The sequence below is a fragment of the Notechis scutatus genome, chromosome 8 (genome assembly GCF_049901735.1).
Source record: "Notechis scutatus isolate UNSWTSFEM ecotype Mainland chromosome 8, rNotScu1.2, whole genome shotgun sequence".
In the NCBI taxonomy this organism is placed as follows: domain Eukaryota; kingdom Metazoa; phylum Chordata; class Lepidosauria; order Squamata; family Elapidae; genus Notechis; species Notechis scutatus.
Genome location: NC_142016.1, coordinates 24,738,791 through 24,762,727, shown reverse-complemented (window position 1 = coordinate 24,762,727; position 23,937 = coordinate 24,738,791). Strand labels below are relative to the sequence as shown.

At 46.0% G+C, this 23,937-nt stretch overlaps 1 protein-coding gene across 1 annotated transcript in view; it reads left to right on the top strand.

Annotated features, from left to right (window-relative positions):
- Positions 1–23,937, top strand: part of CATSPERG (catsper channel auxiliary subunit gamma) — a 44,162-nt gene that overhangs the window by 7,031 nt on the left and 13,194 nt on the right. Inside the window, exons 8-24 of the mRNA XM_087970386.1 lie at positions 1,052–1,223; positions 2,444–2,581; positions 3,491–3,556; positions 4,485–4,592; positions 8,141–8,191; positions 9,430–9,559; positions 11,177–11,288; positions 12,636–12,800; positions 14,977–15,092; positions 15,534–15,747; positions 16,613–16,675; positions 16,961–17,144; positions 17,956–18,083; positions 20,518–20,598; positions 21,763–21,819; positions 22,201–22,357; positions 23,017–23,080. Of these exons, the coding sequence (XP_087826512.1) occupies positions 1,052–1,223; positions 2,444–2,581; positions 3,491–3,556; positions 4,485–4,592; positions 8,141–8,191; positions 9,430–9,559; positions 11,177–11,288; positions 12,636–12,800; positions 14,977–15,092; positions 15,534–15,747; positions 16,613–16,675; positions 16,961–17,144; positions 17,956–18,083; positions 20,518–20,598; positions 21,763–21,819; positions 22,201–22,357; positions 23,017–23,080 (2,006 nt within the window). The remainder of the gene's footprint in view (positions 1–1,051; positions 1,224–2,443; positions 2,582–3,490; positions 3,557–4,484; positions 4,593–8,140; positions 8,192–9,429; positions 9,560–11,176; positions 11,289–12,635; positions 12,801–14,976; positions 15,093–15,533; positions 15,748–16,612; positions 16,676–16,960; positions 17,145–17,955; positions 18,084–20,517; positions 20,599–21,762; positions 21,820–22,200; positions 22,358–23,016; positions 23,081–23,937) is intronic.

Below are 23,937 nucleotides of genomic sequence, written 5' to 3'. Positions count from 1 at the left end.
AAGAGCCATGGTGGCACAGTGGTTAGAGTGCAGTATTGCAGGCTATTACTGCTGACTGACAGCTGACAGCAGTTTGGCAATTCAAGTCTCACCAGGCTCAAGGTTGACTCAGCCTTCTGTCCTTCCGTGGTCGGTCAAATAAGGACCCAGATTGCTGGAGAAAATAGGCTAACTCTATAAACCGCTTAGAGGGGCCTGTAAAAGCCCTGTGAAGCAGTATATAAGTCTACGCGCTCTTGCTATCACTGAAAAAGAGAGAGAGAGAGAGAGAGAGAGAGACGCAATCTCCTTTTGTAACCTTCTGACCAGCAAAATCCATGGGCAAGCCAGATTCACTTAACAACCGTGTGACTAACTTAACAACTGCAGTGATCCGCTTCACCCCTGTGGCAAGAAAGATCGTAAAACGGGGCCCAGCTCATTTCACAAATGTCTTGCTTAACCGCAGAAATGTTGGCCTCCTTTGTGGTCATTAGTCAAGGACTATCCTGTGTTTTTCCGCACCTCTGGAGGGTTAGGCTTCCTCCCTTGGGGAGGGCCGTAGAGAGAGATTCTTCCTCTCCCCTCAGCTCACACAGCTTTGCCCTTTTTTGCTTTTTAGTTTATATTATTTATTTCATAAACATTTTGAATACAGTGTATTGTCAGGGCAACTCATTTACAGAAAAACAGAAAGAACAAACGGATATGAACACATATACTACTAATAATAGCATAATGGAATAAGATATTTCTCTTTGTATTAGCTTATTTGTAATTCTGTTGATTATATTGGCATATTTATAATTATAAACCATCTTTATATTTAATTCATACATAGCAATAATATTTCTTCATGTAATTTCTATCTCTTATCTCTTAGCCACTTGTAAAATCTATTCCATGTTAAGTAATACTCTGTGTCTTCTTTATCCTTTATTTTCAACACCAATCTATCCATCTCTGCAGCATCTAATGTTTTCCGAATTACATCCTCATCTAATGGAGTGTTCTCATTTTCCCAATATTGTGCAAATACAGCTTTGCCTTTTTGTCTCTGGCTCTGCTGCAGGTGGGCATCGACAGCTGCTGGATCGGCTCCCTTTCCTGCCCGCAACGAAATTTCTCCTCCTCCATTGTAGACACCATCGCTACCGAAAGTACTCTCTTCATCCGGCAAAACCAACTGGTCTATTACTTTACAGGGCATTATCCAATTTTACACCAGGAAACCAAAGGATCTGGTATGTGAGCCTAAAAAAAATAAAGCCCTAAACTGCTCCTGTGGCCACCTGCCCCTTCCCCCTCCTGCCCCGGTGCTTCCAGGAGCGTGGCCTTGCCAGGAAGATCCATAATCGGTAAAAATCAAAGCTTCCTGCCAGAGAGTCCAATCAACCCACTGGATTCCTTGCGTTCCTGCTTTACTCCATGCATTATTAAGATCCCAGGGACTGAATGATCTATACAATTACATGTGGAAGTGCGGTTTACCATAATTTGAGTAAGTCCTCTGGATTCTCACGGGGGTTCAAGAGCTGTGATGGTACTTTTCACAGTGCTTTTACAGCCCTCTTTAAACGGTTTACAGAATCGGCCTCTTGCCCCCAACCATCTAGGTCCTCATTTGACCGACCTTGGAAGGACGGAAGGCTGAGTCAGCCTTGAGCCGGTCAGAATCGAACTCGTGGCAGTGAGCAAAGTTAGCCTGCAATCGTGCATTTTAACCAGTGTGCACCATGAAAGGGAGGGAGGAAGGGAGGGGAAGAGGAAGAACAATAGCACTTAGACTTATATACTGCTTCTCAGTGCTTTTACAGCCCTCTCTAAATGGTTTACAGAATCAGCCTCTTGCCCCCAACAATCTGGGTCCTTATTTGACGAGATCTCAGAAGGATGGAAGGATGACTTGAGATGGTCAGGATTGAACTCCTGGCAGTGGGCAAAGTTAGCCTGCAATACTGCATTCTAACCACTGTGCACCACAGAAGGGAGGGAGGGAGAGAGAATGGAAGGAAGGAAGGAAGAGGAAGGAAGGAAGAAAGAGCAATAGCACAGATTTATATACCGCTTCACAGTCCATTTACTGCCCTCTCCAAGTGGTTTACAGAATTGGCCTCTTGCCCCCGACAATCTGGGTCCTCATTTGACCGATCTCAGAAGGATGGAAGGCTGAGTCCAACCCTGAGCCGGTGAGTGAGTCTCGAACTGCTGGCAGTCTGCAGAGCCTGCACTACCACATTCTAACCCCTGCGCCACCACAGCTGTTCGGCATCTTTGGGACAACCCTTTCAATGGGCACTCCCTCATTGGCCACTACTGCCCTTGAGCCCATCCCGCCGACTGCTGATCCTCCTCTCCTTCCCTTTTAGAAGGTAGCAGGAAGGTGCCAGAGGTTTATGGGCAGAATGGCAGGAGTTCTGGTAACCCTGGGGGTCTACTCTTTCTCCCTCTGCTGCCCCTTTAGATCTGTGGACACGGATCTTGAACAACGTCTGCGTGAGGAGGCTGCTTCCCGTCTTTTTCCCTCACAATAACACCGAGTACGTGATCGCCCTCAGCGGCGGTTTTCAGCAAGGGGAATTCTTCCTTATATCCTGCAAAGGTAGGTGTATCAGAAGTCTGTGGAGATTTTCAGTCATCCAGGCCATAGTTGTCCCAAAGGTGCTTTTTTCAGGAGGCAACTGGACTTCCTTGTTGTTTTTTCTTTTGAAGACGTTTCGTTTCTCCTCCAAGAAGCTTCTTCCGCTCTGACTGGATGGTGGGAAACAGAAGGATTTACATTCATCCTTTTAAGAGAGTTCATGAGGCCACTTGGAGGTTTATCTGTGCCCTCAGCATCACCTGAGTAGTGCTCCTGGTTCCTGTAGTCTGCAATTTTTTTCCTCTGGAAATCCATTCCACACCATTTGAAGGGTATTTGTCCCAAATTGTACAGCTAAAAGTCCATTGAGATTCTCAGTCATCCAGGTCAGGGGTGTCCCAAAGGTGCTTTTTTCACAAGGCAACTGGATTTCCTTTTTTCTTCTGAAGACATTTCGCTTCTCATCCAAGAAGCTTCTTCAGCTCTGGCTGAATGGTGGGGAATGGAAGGATTTACGCTCCTTGCAGCGTGCAAGGAGGCAACTGTCTGCAAGGAATATCAGTCCTTCCGTTCCCCATTGTCCTTCAGAGCTGAAGAAGCTTCTTGGATGAAAAGCGAAATGTCTTCAAACAATAAAAACAAGAAAATCCAGTTGCCACCTGAAAAATACCTTTGGGACAACCATCACCTGGATGACACAGCAACCCTCCTAAGTAGGAACCATCTAAATTTTGAGTGTGGGAGTGCTGCGATGGTTGTCAAGTGTGGAAAAAGGTCAGAAGTCACATTTTTTCAGGGCCATGGCAACATTGAACGGTCACTAAGCAAAACAGTTGTAAGTCGAGGACTGTAAAATAACATTGCAGCATTTTGACAGGTGTGAGGCCATGCCAGGAAAGGAATACTTTTTTTTCTTTTTTTCTTTTGTAGATGGGATTGTGAAGGCGAGTGGCAGCATAAAAGAAAGGGGGAAGTCCGTGTGCTATAATGTGTTCCGTGAGTCCTTTTCTATGTTGAAAAGTTGCCTTTTTCGCTCTGTGTCAGCGTCCCAAATAATGCACCCATTGGAAGCAGAACTCCAAGGCAGGTAGATTCCTCCAAGAGCATGTTTGGAGACATCTTATGCAACTCTCAAGGTTCCCGCAGTTTTCACCTCATAGCGATAGCCTTAGACTTATATACCGCTTCACAGTGCTTTTACAGCCCTCTCTAAGCGGTTTACAGAGTCAGCCTCTTGTCCCCAACAATTTGGGTCTTCATTTTACCCACCTTGGAAGGACGGAAAGTTGAGTCAACCTTGAGCTGGTCAGGATCGAACTGCCGGCAATGAGCAGAGTGAGCCTGCAATACTGCATTCTAACCACAATGAAGGGAGGGAGGGAGGGTTGGTTTACAGATTTGGCCTTGTTCCCCCAGCAATCTGGGTCCTCATTTTACCCACCTTGGAAGGATGGAAGGCTCTGTCAACCTTGAGCCTGGGGAGATTCGAACTGCAGGCAGCTGGCAATCAACTGAAGTAGCTTGCAGTACTGCGCTCTAACCACTGCGCCACTGTGTCTCATTATTAAAAGAGTCCAAGTCCCCCCTCCCAGGCATCACCAGTCACATTGTCCGATGAATACAGCTGGCGGGCTCCACTCCTCCTTCACCAGCCACCTGTTTTACGATGACCTTGGTTCCCAGAGGAAAACTTTTTGTTTTGACTGTTAGCTGGCCTCTCTCCTTCCCCTCTCAGGCTTCGTGGCAATTACGAGCACACGATGGCTTCAGCCAGTTCGCTTCAGAGTTGGCCCTCTGGGTAGTTTCTGTAGGCTTCAGCTGCTGTGGAGACTTTGGGAAAAGGTGGCTGCACTTTGGGATGGGTGCATCTAACACACTTCCATGCGTCTCTCCAGATTTGGACCTCTCTTCTCCTTTTCTCCAGGTGCTCCCTGTTCAATTGCATGGGTCTTGCTGACAGAGGAAAACAAATTCCATTTGCTGGTCGTGCACAGGTTCACCAGGAGGTCTTACATTGTTTCATATGACAGAGGTAAATAATGCACGAGTCCTTTTACGTGGGACTTCTTGACTGCAGCGGAGGCCAAAATTGCTGCCATGGAGCGAGACCTTTGTGAAATTGAGTTTTTGGCCCCCCATTTGACCACCCCACTTGGCCACGCTCATTAAGGGAGTCACTGCAGCTGTTGAATTAATGACACGATTGTTAAGTGAATCTGGCTTCCCCCGTTCGTTTTGCTCATCAGAAAGTCCCAAAAGGGGATCTCATGAACCCCTGGACGTTGCAACCATCATAAATACGAACCATCTGACTTTTGATCACATGACCACGGGGATACTGTAACAGTCATAAGTGTGGAAAAATGGTCATAGACCACTTCCTTCAGTGCCGTGATAACTTCGGATGGGCACTAAAGGAACCGTTGTAAGTTGGGGACCACCTGTACAATGCAGGATTAGTTGGAACCAGTGGTGGGATTCAAATTGTTTTACTACCAGTTCTATGGACCTGGTTTGGTGGGTGTGGCAGGGGAAGGATATACTGAAAAATCCCCATTCTCTCCCCACCCCACTAACCTGCCTTCCAGCTCTGTTCTCCTGTGCAGGGCAACCAAAGAAGACCCAGCCAATCAGCTGTGGGCGTGGCTTGATGGGCGTGGTGCTCTGTGGGTGTGGCTTGGTGGGTGTTGCAAGAGAAGGTTACTGCAAAATCCCCATTCCCTCCCCACCCCACTAACCTGCTTTCCAGCTCCGTTCTCCTGTGCAGGGCAACCAAAGGAGACCCAGCCGATCAGCTGGGACTCGATGGGAGGCAGAGAATAGATGGGGCAGGGCCAGTCAGAGGTGGCATTTGCCGGTTCTCCGAACTACTCAAAATGTCCTCTACTGGTTCTCCAGAACTGGTCCAAACTGGCTGAAGACCACCTCTGGTTGGAACCATTTTGAAACAGATGGATTTACCTGATGAGTAGGTTGTTAGAGATCGGCATGGTCAATTCTACTGTAAGCTCTCTTTGCCAGTTCCCTAGGCTAGGGAGCAAAACGTTTCGTGCTAGCTGTTGAACTGTGATTCTAAACCAGGGGTGTCAAACTCAATTTCTTTTTTTTTTTAATAAAGTTTTATTTGGGTTTTCACACATACAAAATACAAGTAAAACATCTTTTTGAAAATAGCATGGTCCCGGTTGAACTTCTTTATACAGACACAAAACTCAATTTCATGCTCCTTTTTGTGTTCTATTCCATATCTTATACTATTCTACATTCACTATATGGTTTTTCCCCTCTTTTAATTTTCTCAATTTTATTTTGATTATCTCATCTCAATTAAAATCATTATCTTTATACTTTTGTCTGTTCTGTTTCAATTTCATATTATCTTTTCTCATTAAACAAATTTTCTCCTGTAGTTACTAATTGGAGTATGACACCTTTATATCTTTTAATTACATTCATTCAACTCTTATTTAAACTTCAATATATACCTTAAGGTTATGACCTTCAATATAATACATAATATATAACTTCCAATCGAATTCTGCTTGGTACATTCTTATAATACACATATTCTTAAAAAAAAAAGATTATAAATATATGTAATTATAAACCCTCATTCCATTCCAATTCAGTTCTATCATTAATAATCATTAAAATCTTAACATGTTTAACACTTCTTTTCAATTAAATATCATACTTCCTTAAAGACACATATAATCTCCATAATTAATTTTTTCCTTATTTCTCTTCACATATGTTTTGTAAATCATTAAATATTCATTTTGTTACATATATTTATTGATAAGCATTCCACTGAATTACGATAGCTATTTTATCAAACATTTTAATCATACATTGTTTCATATTTTCTAAAATTATTTCTGTTTCTAGTATAACAATACTATCTTATGTACCTTTGCAGAATCTCTTTTTCCATTAAATTTTCACCCATTATCTCTAAATAGGCCTTGTTTCTCTATATTTTGTTTCTGTCCTTTATGACTTCTTTTCCTTTCTTTCTTCCCTCTCATCTTCTCCCTCCTTTTTACCCCCTTGTCTCTCTAGTTCTAATTCTCTCTTCTGCATTTCCCTCTTCTGTTGCTTTCTGATTTTATACTTATTTTTCACTCTATTTTTTTTGGAGTTGTTTTTCCCAATCTTAAGCTTTCCATTCTCTTTCCCCCTTTCCTCCCCCCCACCTAAGATTACTTGTTCATTAAAGATGGCTTCTTCTTTGTCGCAATCTTCTTGTTCTGCAGGCATTTCTTGTTGTTTCTCATAATTCCAAGTCTCCATTTCTAAAAACTGAAATACGAAGCCAAAAGAACCTCTCCCTTCTTGTGCATCTTCTTTGTACTTTTTAAGTACCATTTTCAGTTCTTCTAAAAGTGGAGCCATTTTAAACAGTTTTAAACAACCACCTGATTGATTTTAGTCATTCAAATACAATAACCCAAAATCCAGAAATCATCAAGTAATCCAAATAGTCCTGAGTTATTTCTTCTTATTTCTTTTTCCACTTTCTCTTCCTGGGGTTTTTGTTGCGATATTTCAGTTAGAATGTATCTTTTGGAAGTCTTGTTGAGATTTTGCTGTGAGTTCTTTTTAATTCCAGGCAGTCTCCTCCCTTCCTGATCCTGCCCTTTTATTCTTTTTCTCTCCTTTCCTGTTTTCAAAAGCTTTTGATTATCCAGAAATGTTTATTATCCTTTTGACTTTTTATTTTCAGCATTAAATGCCTATTAATGTCAAAGTGGATTTTTTTCCAATTTCTTGCTTCTCTTAGCTGAGGAAAGGAGGAAAAAATACCAAATCTTTTCCCTTTTCTCTCTCCTTCGCAGCTTAAAAATCTTCTTCGGGAACAATGTTATTGTTTTTTTTTTAATAGTTTCAATTCCAGGATACCTTATTTGTTGCTTTTGCTGTTTGACCCTGTTAACCAAAACTTTCTCTTCTTATCTTCCTCCTGCACATTCTTTTCCGGTCGAGTTCTTCTTTGTGGTGGCCATTTCTGACCACCGCTACAACCGCCTTCCGGAAAGGGAGTAATGGCCAGCTGGGGAGGAGAGATGCGGCTCTCCTCAACCCTGCAGGCAGTCTCCCCCTTCTTCACCACCTCTAAGGGGTGGCTTAGCCCCGAAACCAGCTGGCTCGGGGCGCTCCAGCGGCGAGCACGGATCGAAGCCTCGCAGAGACGAGGTTTCGGTCTGTCGCTGAAGAGGCTCACCTTTTCCTCTACCAGATTTTTTTCAATTTTGAGCAAATACAAGTCTAGCTACAGTGAACACCTGCATAATTAAACATACTTTTTCTTTGCTGAAGCATTCAGGTACCATCCCTAATGGAAATATTTCAGGTTTCAAATCTATGTGTTGCTTTATCATTTTTTTCCCAACCATGTGTGTATTTTTGTCCAATATCTTTTAGCTTCTATGCATGTCCACCACATATGGTAATATGATCCAGAACTCAGCACCCCGCGGACCAGATCCGGTTCTGGGCCTTGAGTTTGACACCCCTGCTCTAAGGTCTTTGTTTGTGTCCACGCACTAACCTTTGTTCTATTTTCTCTTCCGTTTCCAGAGCATAAACATTTTGAAGTAGTGTATGCAATCCCCACCCGTGTACCTGAGGGTAAGAACCATACCGTTCATGGTTTATGAAACTCACCTGGTCCTTGGGAGGAGGAGAGGAATGCCCAGCCCAGTCTAAACAGCTGGCTGACTCTGCCACAAAACAGCATAATACTCATTTATCAAACCATTCATGCCGCCCAACTCTCAATAACTCTGGGCAGCTCACAACAATGAAACGGCAACCCAAGCAATAGAAAGATGAGGGGGAAAAAAACCCCCCATCTTTCACGAGAAAGAAAGAAAAAGAATAGAGGGGTGAAAAAGAAGTGGGGGGTGTCTCCCTCCCTCTGGCAATGACCTGGGAGAAGAGCCAAGTCTTCACTGCTTTTCGAAACAATAACAGAATGGAGGCCGTCCAGATCTTGGGGGGAGCTTTGTTCCAGAGGGAGGGTGTTGCAGCAGCAAAGGTGTGTTTTTGGCTTCTGGGAGGTGGCCTTGCTTAATGCAGGGTTTCCCAACTTTGGCAGCTCTAGGACACATGGATTCAATTCCCAGAATTCCTCAGCCAGCTATGCTGTTTGTCTGAGTCTTGTAACAACAAACAGCAGCCTAATCAAGGGACCATCAAGACTGCCACCATCAACACTGACGGGCAAGCCATTAGCATGTAAAAAAGAGAGCAAACCACACTCCTTTCTAGCACTGATGATGTTGCACTTAGTTGGGTGATGAAATGTCTGCAAGAAAACAACCAAGCTCAGAGAGCACCAAGGACCCCACAGTACCTGTACCACCACCACCTCCCACCTCCTCCTCCTCCTCCTCCTCCTCCTCCTCCTCCTCCTCCTCCTCCTCCTCCCCCCTCCTCCTCCTCCTCCTCCTCCTCCTCCTCCTCCTCCTCCTCCCATTCCCTTCTAGTACTGATGTGGTTGCCTAGTTGGGTGATGAAATGTCTGCAAGAAAACAACCAAGCTCACAGAGCACCAAGGACACCCCCACCCCCAGTTTCAGCCCTGAGCTACAGGTATTCTCTACAATCGGTAATTTATCCTTGTTCCTTTCTGCCTTGAGATTCTGCTCCTTCTGTTGTGCTGTCTCTGACTTTCAGGCAGATTTGAGGTTCAGAACAGCAGCCTTCAAAGAAAGGCTGGTCCTCAGATAAATGGAGGGGGGGATTGGGGGACACAAAACAAAGAGAGGAAGAAGAGATGGTTCTTCTTCTATTTTTCCTTTTGTAGCCTTCCCTCAGTGCTGCTGAAAACCTTTCTTTTGATAGCTCCCTCTTCTTCTCAACAGCCTCTGATAAAGGGTTTGTGATGCTCCTGGGCACCGAGGCATACTCAAGGACACCCCTGATCCCTCGGGGCCTGGCTTACAATCCCTTCAGCCGGTCTTTTTATATTTGGGGGAACGCGATCTTGCTAAGGTATGCTTGTCCTTCCTAGGCTGAACTGTCATAGTGTCCAAAGCAGAGGTGGGATTTAGCCGGTTCGGATGAGTTCTGGAGAACCGGTAGCGGGGATTTTGTGTAGTTCAGAGAACCAGCAAATCCCACCTCTGACTGGAGATTTTACAGTATCCTTTCCCTGCCACGCCCACCAAGCCACGCCCACAGAACTGGTAGTAAAAAAAATGGAATCCCACCACTGGTCCAAAGGAGTAATTTAGCTAGTAGAAACGAGCAGGAATATAATGAGAAATACGAGACAGCTTGGTCTTTTCAACATGGTCCTTTTAGCAGTTCCCAGAAGGTTCCACAGCCATTTGCACTATTCAGGCATAGAGAAACCTCCGAGTGGCCTCACCGACTCTCCGAGAGAGCACTAAGGACCAGAGGACTGCAAGGAATATAAATAGCAGTAGCCCTTAGACTTATATACCGCTTCACAGGGCTTTTACAGCCCTCTCTAAGAGGTATACAGAGTCAGCCTTTTGCCCCCAACAATCTGGGTCTTCATTTTACCGACCTCAGAAGGATGGAAGGCTGAGTCAACCCTGAGCCTGGGGAGAGTCGAACTGCCAAACTGCAGGCAGCCGGCAACCATTCACTCAGCACCGAAGAAGCTTCTTGGATGAGAAGAGAAACGTCTCCCAGGAAAAAGAAAGAAAGTCCAATTGCCTCTTGGAAAAAGCACCTTCGGGACAAAGACGAGGCATTTTAATTATTTATCTGTTAGGCTTTATCCCAGCTTGATTGTTTTGGTTATAAATAACTCAAAGCAGCAGACATACCTAATACTCAGTGGTGGTATTCAAATTTTTTTACTACTGGTTCTGTGGGCGTGGCTTGGTGGGTGTGGCGTGGCTTGATGGGCATGGCAGGGGAAGGATACTGTCAAATCCCCATTTCCACCCCACTCCAGGGGAAGAATGTACTACAAAATCCCCATTCCCTCCCCACCCCACTAACCTACTTTCCAGCTCTGTTCTCCTGTGCAGGGCAACCAAAGAAAACCCAGCTGATCACCTGGGACTCGATGGGAGGCAGAGAAGAGATGGGGTTGGCGGGGCCAGTCAGAGGCGGGATTGGCCGGTTCTCCTAACTATTCACAACTTCCGCTACCGGTTCTCCAGAACCTGTCAGAACCGGCTGAATACCACCTCTGCTAATACTCCTTCCTCCTATTTCCCCCTGTGAGGTGGTTGGGCTGAGAGAGAGCACCTGGCTCAAAGTCGGCATTCATGCCAAAGGCGGGACTAGAACTCACGGAGTCCTGGTGATTGACCCAAAGTCCCCAGCCGCCAACTTTCATCTCTAAGACCAGACAAGAACTGGAACTAGAACTGCCAGCCTCCTGATTTCTAGGCCTTAACCCAGGGGTGGGCAACTGGCCCTTTATGAATTATGGACTTCAACTCCCAGAATTCCTGAGCAAGCCATGCTTGCTCAGGAATTCTGGGAGTTGAAGTCCATAATTCATAAAAGGGCCATAGTTGCCCACCCCTGCCTTAACCGCTACCCCAAAGTGGTTCTCCAAACTGAAGTTGGCCCACTACTCAACCTAATGACAGCGTTTTTCTCTTTCCTTGCTCTCCCTTCCAGCCAAGATATGATGAATTACATCTATCTTTCCAATTTCCCGCGTAACTCTCCCATCAAGGATTTCGTCCTCTCCTTTACGGGGTCTTTTGCCATTATGACAGACCGGGAGGAGGTAAGGCCTTTCTATTCCTCTTGAATCCAGGGGATAGGAAGGCTGCGGGAAGCGGATCATCCCTGGCCATTAACCCCACTTTCTGTTTTCCTCTTCAGAGGTAGTCCTTGACTTACGATGGTTCATTTAGTGACCGTTCAAAGTTACAACGGCACTGAAAAGATTGGACAACCGTTTGTCTGAAATGGTATAGGGTTTCCTGCCTAAGCTGGGGGTTGGACTGAAAGACCTCAATGGTCCCTTCTAACTCTGTTCTTCTATTCTATTCTATTCTATTCTATTCTATTCTTATTCTTATTCTTATTCTTATTCTTATTCTGTCTTGTTCTATTTTATATACTATTCTGTACCAGGGGTTGCCAATCTTTTGGACCTCAGGGACCACCAAACTCATAATTTTAGATCCCAGGGACCACTACCTGGTTCTGTGGGTGTGGCCTAACTTGTGGGTGTGGCTTGGTGGTCATGTGACTGGCTGAGCATGGCTTGTATGTAAATATTATAAATATTTATATATTGAATTGTTTATAAAAAAGAGCAACTTTTACCCAAAATCAGGCAAAGCAGGCAGATTGAGTTGCTCACAAAATCACAGATTCATTCAGAGATCTAACTATCTGCCATTGGCTAGTCAGTCTGTCACATAAAATTTGCTAGCAAGCAAACTCACAAAATTAACTCACAACACACCATGCATGTAAATATTGAATTTTTTATTCTAAAAAAGAGCAACTTTTACCCAAAATCAGGCAAAGCAGGCAGATTGAGTTGCTCACAGAATCATTCAGTGATCTGCCATCGGTTAGCTCAGTCTCTCAAATTTGCTTGCCGTGAGTCTGCACTGAATTTGCTTGCAAGCAAACCTTCAGTCCTAAGGGAGGTTTGGCTGCGCTTAGCTAGAAAGCAAGAAATCCAAACTTTTCCTGCTTCCTAGCTAATCTAAATCTTCTGGCATAGCAGAACAGATGATGGTTGGAAAAAGGAAAAATAGCAATTTAGCAGGCAAGTTTACTGGGTAAGGAGTGAGTGGGCGGGGAGGGTTCCCGCGGGCCATGTGGGCGGCACAGCCTTGTGTTTCTGCACTGCCTGGATTAATTGCTTTGTGGGGATGCTCTGGGGGTGAGATTTCTCTGCAGCCCACCAGTTGGCGACCGCTGTTCTATACTATTCTATTATTCTGTTCTTTTCTGTTCTGTTCCATTTTCTATTCCATTTTCTATTCCGTTTTCTACTCTATTTTCTATTCTCTCTTGTTTTATTCCTATCTTATCCTGTTCTACAGATATTTGTATGCAAAGTAGCTGTGCACAAAAACTCCCTCCTCACCCCCTTTTCTTCTTATCGTAGCTCTGGGTGTCGAGCGAAAGCGGCATTGAATTTAAAAAGGTTTATCCGTCGGATGCCTGGCATAAGTTGCGTGCTCTCGAAAGGATGGGAGGGTCCACAACATATTCCAAATCAAGCACTCATGCCATCGTCAGCATATTCTACAGCCCGGAGGGCTTGCAGGAGGTGAGTGAGATGGGCCAGAGATGGGCCACATGGGACCTCCGTGGAAGTTTCACGGAAGCCAAGGCGTCTCGCAAGGTCCTTATGGCTTTGCTTAACAATTTCTTGATTGATTTGGCTTCTATTGCCCATCTCACAGGTGTGACACTGGGCAGCTTGCTACTCTCCCGTTTATTATCACAGGTAGTCCTCGGCTTACAACCATAACGAAGCCCCAAATTTCTGTCAGGAAGCAAGAGTTCTGTGCCACTTTACGATCTTTCTTGCCACAGTGGTTAGTAGCCCAGTTCTTAAGTGAACCTGGTGTTCCTCATTGACCTGGCTTTGTCAGAGGATTGCAATACGTGACCCGCAACTGTCATATTATGAGTCAGTTGCCAAACATCTGAATTTTGATCACATGATGTGGCAAACGCTGTAACTCTGAAAAAAAATGGTCCCAATCCGTTTTTCCCAGTGCCGTCGTAACTTTGAACGGTCACTGAGAGGAACCATTGTAAGTCAGGGACTCCCTGCATTCTTAACAACCAAAAGCATAATGTGTCAACTCATAAAATAGGGGTGGGGGGAGGAAGGAAATCCGGAAGAGCCGTGCAGCAGGTTGCAAGCAGAAGTAAATTCCAACTCTTATTTTTAAAAGACTGTAACTAAACTACCAGAGTTTTTGCCCGCCGATATATTTAATTGGAGAATGTGAATGATGACACCTAGCCTATGAAGGTGCTCAATTGGAGAATCTGATTTATGACACACCCGGGGGGGGGGACAATGCCATAAATGCCGTAGGGCCAGAGTTGGCTTCATACAGGGCAGTGCCAGTATATCGTCTCTAATAAATCCTTCGAAGTTTTTTGAAGTTTGACTCGATAATCATGATTTAATTAGGGCGATTGCTGGAATCCTGACATAATGAGGGAAAATAAAAAATTGAAATCAGAAGGTCCAGATTCCCAGCGTAAAAAGTCCTCCAGACTTTTTTGTTGTTGTTCCCTGCCATGAGAGAAATACAAGAAGTCCTCGACTGTTGGCCACAGTTAGAATAACAATTTCTGTTGCTAAGCAAGGTGGTTGTTAAGCGAGCCACGCCTGATTTCACAGTATCCTTTGCCATGGTTGTTAAACAGATCACTGAGTTGTTTAATAAATCGCAAGGTTGGTGAGAGAATCTGGCTTCCCTGCCCCCCGACTTTACATCTCACACATTGGCTGGAAAAGTCACAAAAGGCGATCATGTGGACCCTGAGACGTAAATACATGCGGCGGCCAAGCACCTGAATTTTGATCACATTTTCAACCCTGAACCCAATTTGAGGCTTCAGTGTTGCCACACCGGAGCTGAGGGATAAGCAGGGGGGAATAGAGGTAGCTGGGGTTTTGTAGCCAAAACAAAATACTTTCTCCTGGGAACCAAGGACATTCCCACAGGTGGTCGGAGAGAGGAGGAGCGATGTTACCAGGCAACAGGACAGCACCTTGATTGGACCATGTGTCTGATTGTTTTGAGAAAGTGAAAAAACTTTTAAATTGGGCAAAAACCGTGGGAACCTTCAGAGTCGGTTTATCATCAGAACTGTGCCAATATGACATATCCAATAAGCCCATTCTTTGAGGGATCTACTCGGGGGTGGGATTCTACCGGTTTGGATCGGTTCTGGCAAACCGGTAGTTCCGGTGATCGTTTGTCCCCACCCCTGCTCTTTCCTGTCCTTTATTTCCTTGTTTTGGAGTGCAGCTGATGCGTGTGGCAGAGCGGTTTTGCCATGCCTCAGCCGTTTAACTCACCGGGGCTGCAGTAGAAGGTAAGTATTATAGCTGAAAACGGGCTTGTTTTAAAATGGTGTGCACGCGCACGATCCCCGAACCGGTTGTTACACCGGTTGAATCGCACCACTGGATCTACCGCCCTCCGAGTTTTGTCTCCTATGGGTGTATTACTTGGGACCCAGGCACTTGTGACCTTGGGGAATGCTGTGATGGCCCTTAATTGCCAGGACCGGTCCTAAGTCCCTTTCTGCAGTCCTGTTGTAATTTAGAATAGTTGCTGGACAAAAAAAAAAGGCTCGTAAGCCAAGGACAGCTTGTAATGGCAGAAGTGAGGTGAAGATTGCGATGTTGCCTTTGCGTCGGTTATTGTTAAATCCCAGGTCTGTTTGGCTTGGCTTTTTCCTTTATTTTGCAGCTGATTTATTTGAGAGAATATGGCAGAGGAAGATTCCTGAAGAGGGATTTCCCTCAAGACACTGTCCTGACATATGATCTCTTGCTCAGCGCCCCTCACAAAAAGATGACGATCAAGTGAGTGGAAGGCTCTGCACTTTGCCAACAACCACCAGGGCGCCAAATCTTGCCGATGGAAGGGAGAAGAAAGGCTCCCTTCCATCCTGCCCTTACTATCCTTTGTTTGACCACTTCTGGGCCTCCTCCTTCCATTTGCCCTTCTCGACAAGTACAGTTACATGTTAGATTTTGTGCTTTCATACCTTAGGCAGCGCTAGAACTCACTTCCACCTGGGGATTGGCCTAAAATCACCCAAGGAACTCCTTTAAGGCTCGGTTCTCATCCTTTTGTGGCTTCCCGGTCACTCTAGACTAGCTGTGCACTTGATCCTTCCAGCTCCTCCTCCTCCTCCTCCTCCTCCTCCTCCTCCTCCTCGCCAGTCGCAGGGCTTCCCTGCAGCCGCATTTCCATTAGAAAAAGGCCTGCAAAACGGGGGACAATGTGTTCTCTGTTCCCAGCGGGAAAGACTACATCCGATTCACCCATCTTTGCCCCTTCGCTAACTTGCGTATGGTGGATCTGCCACGCCCGCAGCGCTATACCCGAGAGGAGTATTACTGGGCCACCCCTCCAGACATCATGGAGAAATCCGGATTCCATCACAAGGACTCGCTCACCATCTACCAGGGCCTGGTCTACCAGTTGCTTCAGCTGCATTCAGCGTATCACAGAGTGAGGACCAGTATTGGTTTTCTGGACACAACAAAGGGGCAGCCCGTGGCTGGAAAAATCCGTGGTGTGGGATTCAAATTTTTTTACTACCATTTCTGTGGGCATGGCGTGGTGGGCGTGGCTTGGTGGGTGTGGCAGGGGAAGGATACTGCAAAGTCCCCCTTGCCTCCCCACCCCACTGACCTGCTTTCCAGCACCGTTCTCTTGTGCAGGGCAACAAAAGGAGACCCAGCCAATCAGCTGGGACTCGGGAGGCGGAGCATAGATGGGGGAGGGGCCAGTCAGAGGTGGGATTTGCTGGTTCTCCAAACCACTCAGAATTTCCACTACCGGTTCTCCCGAACTGGTCCGAACTGGCTGAATACCACCTCTGCATGGCCTACAGCAATGGTGGCTAACCTTTTTGCGCATGCATGTGCACCATAACCCCTGCGCATGCGTGCGCAATCCCCCCTGCGGCCCGCTTACCTGCACTGCGTATGCGTGCGCCTCCCAGCTGATTTTCGGCCTGTTTGAGGCTGTTTTTTGGGCTCCCGGAGTCTCGTGGGAAACCTCTGCAGTCTTAGGAGGTGGAAAACAGGCCCATTTCGGCACTTTCGGTATTTCCGGAAGGCCCATTTTTTGGTCTCCCGAGGCTGCAGAGGTTTCCTTTGAGCCTCTGGGAGTGCGAAAACAGCTTCAAACGGGCTGAAAACCAGCTAGGAGGCACGCTCATGTGCAGTGCAGGTAAGTTTCGCTGGGGCTCGCGTGCCCGCAGAAATGGCTCTGCGTGCCATAGCATAGGTTCACCATCACGGCTATATAGTGAGAACAGTTTAGGTGATTCATTGGAGGTTCATTGACTCCTGTAATCTTGTCTCCTCAGCCTTATGCCGACCCCGTCCACGACCCCACTTGGCGCTGGTGGAAAAACCAGAAAGAAGAGGCCGTAAGGAGAAAAAAACACCACCACCAACCCTGAGCATCACTTCTCAGCCTTTGCACTGCTTAATCCTCTTTCCAAGCCTGGCAGAATTATGGGAAAACAGTCAAACGTGCCACAAAAGTGCAGTTGTTGTGGGTTGGGTTGCGTGAGAGGCTGCTAAATTCACCCCTTCTCATAAAATACGGGTAGTGACCGCAACACTACAGAAAGTCAACATGAACCATAAAATCAACCCTTCTGGAATTCACTTGGTCTCTCCCTCCCTCTCCCTTTTTCCTTCCTCTCCAGGAATATTTTACCTACAAGGCAAGCAACTGGAAATCGTTGGGAGGTATCTACGTCGAAATGGCCAACTATGCCAAAGTTTATAATGTGATGCCAGATAACAATCTACCCGAATACATCTATCTGGACAAGAATACAGCCTACTCTTTTAATGTGATCCTGACCACCAGATCAACCAGAGAGAGCAGTGAGGAATGGCTGATTAGAGGACCTCCTTCCCTCCCTCCCCTCCCTCCCTCCCTCCCTCCCCTCCCCTCCCTTTCCTTCCTTCCTTCCTTCCTTCCTTCCTTCCTTCCTTCCTTCCTTCCCTCCCTCCCTCCCTCCCTCCCTCCCTCATTCAATTTATAAGAATTCTCTTCTCAAATTCATGACTCAGGGCAGCTAACAAGACTTAAACACAAGATTAAAAGTCACATTAAAAAAACAAATTATAATTGTTGGTATGTTCCAAGAAGGCAGTCCATGTTTTAACTTTGCTGTGATGATGAATTCATTACCTTTATTTTTGTTTAGCTGGACCTACTAGCTGCTTAGCTGGGTCAGTGGAAGACGTAAGAGTCTTCATTTATGGATTGTGCAAAACTTGGTTCATTTCACCTTAGTTGATTGGGGTAGGGGAGTATGTGTTTGTGTGAATGTGAGTGTGTCTGTGTCTCTGCGACCATCATAAATAGAAGTCAGTTTCCAAGTGTCTGAATTTTTGATCACATGACCACGGGGATGCTGCAATGGTGTGTGAAAAATTCCCCCACGTCCCTTTTTTCGGTGCTGTTGTAATTTTGAACAGTCACAAAAGGAATGGTTGTAAAGCAAGAACATTCTCCTCCCTACACAGTCTAGTCCAGTGGTTGCCAACCACTGGGCCAGGGACCACTTTCTATATTTCCCTTTGCTTTTGGTGTGGTCCGAGGCTGTTTACTTGAGTGTGTGTGTGTGTGTGTGTGTGTGCGCGCGCGCATGCACACACCCATCCTCAGCCGTTGTGCTCTTTTGCCTAGTGGGAGAAACGACTGAGGAAAATTCCCTCGACAACATCTGGCTGACTGTTATTTTGGCCCATCCTGAGTATGTCGAGGCAAACCTGCAGAGGCAAGAACTCATCAGCCGAGGCTCGGTGTTATATCGGGTAAGAGCCAGGTGATCATTGGTTCTATGGACACGTGACTTCCTTTGCAGGATTAGCACTAGCACTTAGACTTATCTACCGCTTTACAGCCCTCTCCAAGCAGTTTACAGAGACAGCATCTTGCCCTCCCCAACAGTCTGGGTCTGCATTTTACCGACTTAGGAAGGATGGCGTTGTGGCCCGCTGGCGGAGCTGGCAGCAAATTCGGACAGTAGTGAGGAGGTTGGGGAGGAACCTGGGCCAGTCTTGGAGGCTGAGGAAGGCTCAGACGAGGGCTCTGCATCGGAGGCAGAGATGGGGCCAGGGCAGGCTGTCAGTCAGCAGATGCCTTCGGGTTCAGACAGCAGTGAGGCGGGGGAGCTTATGGAACCGGTTCCCAGCCTGCGCATACACAAAGCTACCAGAAGACAAGAACAATTGAGAAAGCAGGGTCAACTCAGGAGTAAGGCCACACCTTGGAGGTGATTGGCCCCTCCCATAGGACATAAAAGAGGAGCAAACGGGACGTGAGCTTTTGCAGGAAGCAATTAGTTCATCTGGTCGGTTCAAGCTTTGATAAGTTCTGTTTGTCTCTGTGTCAAATTTGGCCTTGCCCTGCGTCTGGCAAATTTGGCCTTGCCCTGCGTCTGGCAATTAGTGGATTCTAGCACTTAGATCATTAGAGATGAGTACTCCAAGATCCTTGACAGAGTTTGGATCATCAACAAGGTCTTGACTATTCAGCCTGTATTTTATTTTCTGGTTTTTTTTGCCAATATGTAAGACAGAGCATTTATTTGTTGAGATTTGAAGTTGCCATTTCTTTGACCATTCTGATACATAGTCAAGGTCTTTTTGAAGGGTAGTAGTATTGTCTGTGGTGTTGAATAGCTTGAATACATCATCAGCGAAGAGAACGCAGTTGCTCTTGATATGATCACAGAGGTCATTTATGTAGAGTATGAAAAGAGTTGGTCCTAGAACACTGCCTTGGGGGACACCACTGTTGACAGGTACAGAATTTGATAGGATGCTCTCAATTTTGACCATTTGTTGTCTGTTTGACAGGAATGCTTCTATCCCGTTAGAAATTGGGGGGAAAAAAGAAAGAAATTGAATGTTATAATTCCATAATGTATAAATTAAATGTTTAATGAGATTTTACATGACAATAATTGTAAGATTCAAAGGTGCTACACTCTAATTGGCAATTATAGGGGGAATCTTGCTTTTCAGTGTCTGGAAGGGGAGGGAATTAATTTTTCCCCCCTCTTTCGGGATGATGATGGAAGAGAATATATTAAATTGTAAACAGGCCAGACAAAAGTATAAGTTTAATGAATAGAAAGATATAGAAATCTAGGAAAAGAAATGGAATTGAATTAGAAAGAAATGAGATAATAATAAAAGAAGATTAAGGGAAGTGAGGAAAAAAATATTGAGAAATTGAAAAAAGAGTGATAAGGTATGAAACTGAAGATATAAGATGAATATGTATTTGAGATTATGTCTGTATGGAGATGTGATAACTTTTTGTTAAAACCCAATAAAACTTTTACAAAGAAAAAGAAAATTCACAGTCCCCATCCAAACAGCACCAAATTGCAAAAAGCTTATGCTTTTCACTTAAAAACCACCAGTATTTATTTAAATATAACAATATTTGCATAGCAGTTAGCATAAAATATCATAAAATCAATGGCCTATCCAAAAAATGTCATAAAAAGCAGGACTTTTTCACACAGTTGTAGCCTGCAATACTGCATTCTAACCACTGTGCCACCATCTAAGGATTAGGGTTAGCCAACATGCTTATCAAACACATAATAACCTAGAACGAACATCCTCACTTGCTGTCAACCAAGCCAATGCGCTGTAGCTTCCGAGAGTCTCTGAACTCCAAAGACCGGTGGATTTAAAATGGCCTGGCTGAGGAATTCTGGGAGTTGAAGTCTACAAGTCTTCAAGCTGACGACCTCCGTCCTTGAGATCTGGGATGACAAAAGGCCCTTTCTGCTGAATGGGACTGTGCCCACAGATATTTGCCAAGCTCCCTCGGCAAAGTGAACTGCCATTGCTACAGCATCTTGGATAATTCCCCACCCCCACCCCCCCGCTCCAATATTTCGATTGCAGGATCAGTGCCCAGGTGTGCTTCATCCACCTTTTTCTACCCTTGCTATCCATTTTCTAAGACCGTCAAAAGAGCAGAATTCTGAACTGAAATATATCCTGGGTAGCTGGCCATTGATGGTTGGTAATGGATAGCACTTGATAGTTCTTTAGCGCAGGGATCTCCAAACACGGTGACTTTAAGGCCTGGTGACTTCAACTCCCAGAATCCCCCAGTCAGGCCAGTTCGAGAATGGTGGGAAAAGAACCAGCCTCTTTATTTATGCAATGTATGCTTTTGGGCATCTTTACCATGTGCCTGACTTCTTCCCACCCCCAACAGGTAATCATTAGAGACAATGGGAATTACCCAAAGCAAGACCTCAGTGGGAAGAACCTTCTGAAAAGCTCAGCTGGCATAAAGGTGACTTGCAGGCTTCATCAGCCGTTCTGGAAATCCATCCTATATACCTATCAGCCTTGGTTTTAGTTTCTTGATTTGCTTGATTGATCCCACCTTTGTCGCTTTATAAGGAACTCACAATGGCGAATGTACCTAGTACTCCTTCCTCCTCTTATTTTCCCCATAGCAACAAGCCTGGGAGGTGGGTTAGGATGAGGAAAAGTGACTGGGTCAAAGTCACCCAGCCGCTGTTCATGTCTAAGGAAGCTCTAGAACTCATAGTCTCCTAGTGGTTGGAGCAAAGTTATCCCACTGGCTCCCATGCCTAAAGTGGGACTAGAATTCAGTGTCTCCTGGTGGCCCAAGTCACCCAGCTGGCTTTCATGCCTAAGGTGGGTCTAGAACTCCCAGTCTCCTGGTGTCACCCAGCTGGCTTTCATGCCTAAGGCAGAACCAGAACTCCCAGTCTCCTGGTGATTGGCCCAAGTCACCCAGCTGGCTTTCATGCCTAAGGTGGGTCTAGAACTCCCAGTCTCCTGGTGTCACCCAGCTGGCTTTCATGCTTAAGGCAGAACCAGAACTCCCAGTCTCCTGGTGATTGGCCCAAGTCACCCAGCTGGCTTTCATGCCTAAGGTGGGTCTAGAACTCCCAGTCTCCTGGTGTCACCCAGCTGGCTTTCATGCTTAAGGCAGAACCAGAACTCCCAGTCTCCTGGTGATTGGCCCAAGTCACCCAGCTGGCTTTCATGCCTAAGGTGGGTCTAGAACTCCCAGTCTCCTGGTGTCACCCAGCTGGCTTTCATGCTTAAGGCAGAACCAGAACTCCCAGTCTCCTGGTGATTGGCCCAAGTCACCAAGTTGGCTTTCATGCCTAAGGTGGGACTAGAAATCCCAGTCTCCTGTGTTTGGCCCAAAGTCACCCCAGCTGGCTTTCATGCCTAACGCAGAACTAGAACTCCCAGTCTCCTGGTGTCACCCAGTTGGCTTTCATGCCTCACGCAGAACTAGAACTCACAGCTGCCAGCTTCTAACCTAGTGCTATGCTTGAGCCCTCTAAATCTCTGGCCATTTACTTTTCACCTCTGGCCAAGAGGTTGTTGTTCTGTCTTACTTGGGGTTGGTGAAACTGCTCTTTCTATTTTCTTCCTCTGAGAGACCCACGAAGCTTTTGTCCACTTTCCTCAGGTTGTCCATTCGAAAATGTCCTGTTATCGCCATACCAGCCTGAACCCAGAGTTGACGGTAATCTCAGTTCCCCGCGAAGTCCATTTCTTTCCGTTTTCTTTTCCTTCCAACAGCCAAACAGCAAGGAGACAGCACAGAACGACGAGTTTATTTTAAACAACTGAACATTGATGACAACGTGCCCTGCGTAAAATACAGAATAAAGTCACTAATAAAAATGGGTATCGGATCTTCAAGACTTCCCAGTTAGGATTTCTTACCTTAGAGCAGGGGTGTCCAAATTCTAGGAGTTGAAGTCCACAAGGGGTTAAAGTTGCCAGGTTTAGACACCCCGCCCTCAAGGCAGTTGGAATTGTAAAAATGGGTGAGTTATACCTCAATGTGGAAGAGAAGGAATTTATAAATTCATAGCTTGCTCACTTCTTGGTCGGCCCCCAGGGTACTGATACAGTGGAGATTCATATTGGATGCCCCCCGGGCAAGAGATTGGCGTTTGACATCACTCATACGAAGAATTACACCACAGAGAAGAACAAGCGCTACTTTGACTGTGTTGAGCCAGATCCAGAAATGCCCTGTTTTTATTTCAGCGATGGTAAGTGGTTTTGCATCTCCCCCCCCCCTTCACAAACCCCACTCCCTTCTAGCACTGATAATGTTACCTAGTTGGGTAATGAAACGTCTGCAGGAAAGCTACCAAGCTCAGAGAGCACCAAGGACCCCACAGTCTTCCTCTTCTTTCTCCTCTTCTTCTTCCCCCTTTTCTGTCTCCTTTTTCTTCTAACCTTCTCCCTCCTCCTCCTCCTCCTGCTCCTCCACCTCTTTCCTCTCCTTTCCTTTCTCTCCCCTCCTCCTCTTCTCCTCTTTTTCTCTTTCTTGCTTGTCATCTTCATCATTGCCAGTAATAGAGACAACCGTGTTTCCATACCCATTCCTGGAATCTACCATCATTCAGGAAATCCAGGTTAGAGACCAACATAGTTAGGACAAGGCCTTCCTGCATTTGTCTACGCGTGCATGTCTGAGCAGTTGCCCCGTGCCTACTCCTGAGTAACTCAGAAAGCACGAAATGCAAAAAAATAAAATAAAAAAGCGCGAATCCAGTTCCTCCAGAGAGAGCCAGCTTCAAAAGGATCGGTATTGGATTCGAGCCAATCCCACGCTGGAAACCTTTCAAGAGTCAGGCTGGGAACAGTGTTCTGCCGTGTTCCCGTCTACTCCAGTTTGTGAGCTTGGAGCTTGTTTCCCTTGCAGTATTCTACCCATTCTTCTTGATCCAAGACATGGTGACGGGAGACTCGGGAAGATTCCAGGGCAGGTAAGAGTGATGGGGAAGGGTCTCAGGCCTTGCAGAGTTGGGGGGGGGGAGAGAACGAAGAAGACTGGTTCAGTGAAACTCCCACATCAGCACCAGAAGTCTGGCTCTCTCTGTCTGTCTGTCTCTCTCTCCCCCGTGTATGTGTGTGTGTGTATAAGAAGAATGTTGTTGCGGTCTAATCTTCCACCTCTCTAAGAAGTACACGCCACCCGATTCCAAATGAATCAACTCTGGGGGGAAATTACATCTCTGCCTGCTTTGAAAATGGTAGAGGGTCCCCTGCTTGAGCAGGGGGCTGGACTAGAAGACCTCCAAGGTCCCTTCCAACTCTATTCTGGTTGATTGACGGATGGATGGGTGTGTGTGTGTGTGTGAGTGATGGCAGCTTTGATGATCAGCCTGATGGTGAACCTTTGGCCAGAGCTGGGAACTCTGAGGAACTCTGGGAGTTGAAGTCCACAAGCCTTAAAGTTGTGCCAAGTTTGGGGACCCCCTGCTTTAGAGAATCTGCTTTGGCAATTGGTGTCTTCTCAGTTCCTGCTATCTAAAAAGTGGGGCTGGGATGGAGAGAAGACCCCCAAACAGAGGTGTGGTTTCATCTCAGTTGTGCAAATCATATTTAACCAAAGGATGTGGAGTGGGGAATTGGTGTAAGTTGGCTTCGTAACAATTATACGATCGTTACATCACATAACAGTTAATCAATTAGTGAGAAGAATTAGCCTTGAGACGTTGTGGTGCCTCATCCCAGGAGGTTTTTAGGAAGAGACTGGAATAAAACAGGGTTGTCCTTGCGCAGTGGGTGGACTAATGTAGGGGCCGCCAACCTTTTTGGAGCTCAGGGACCACCAAGCTCA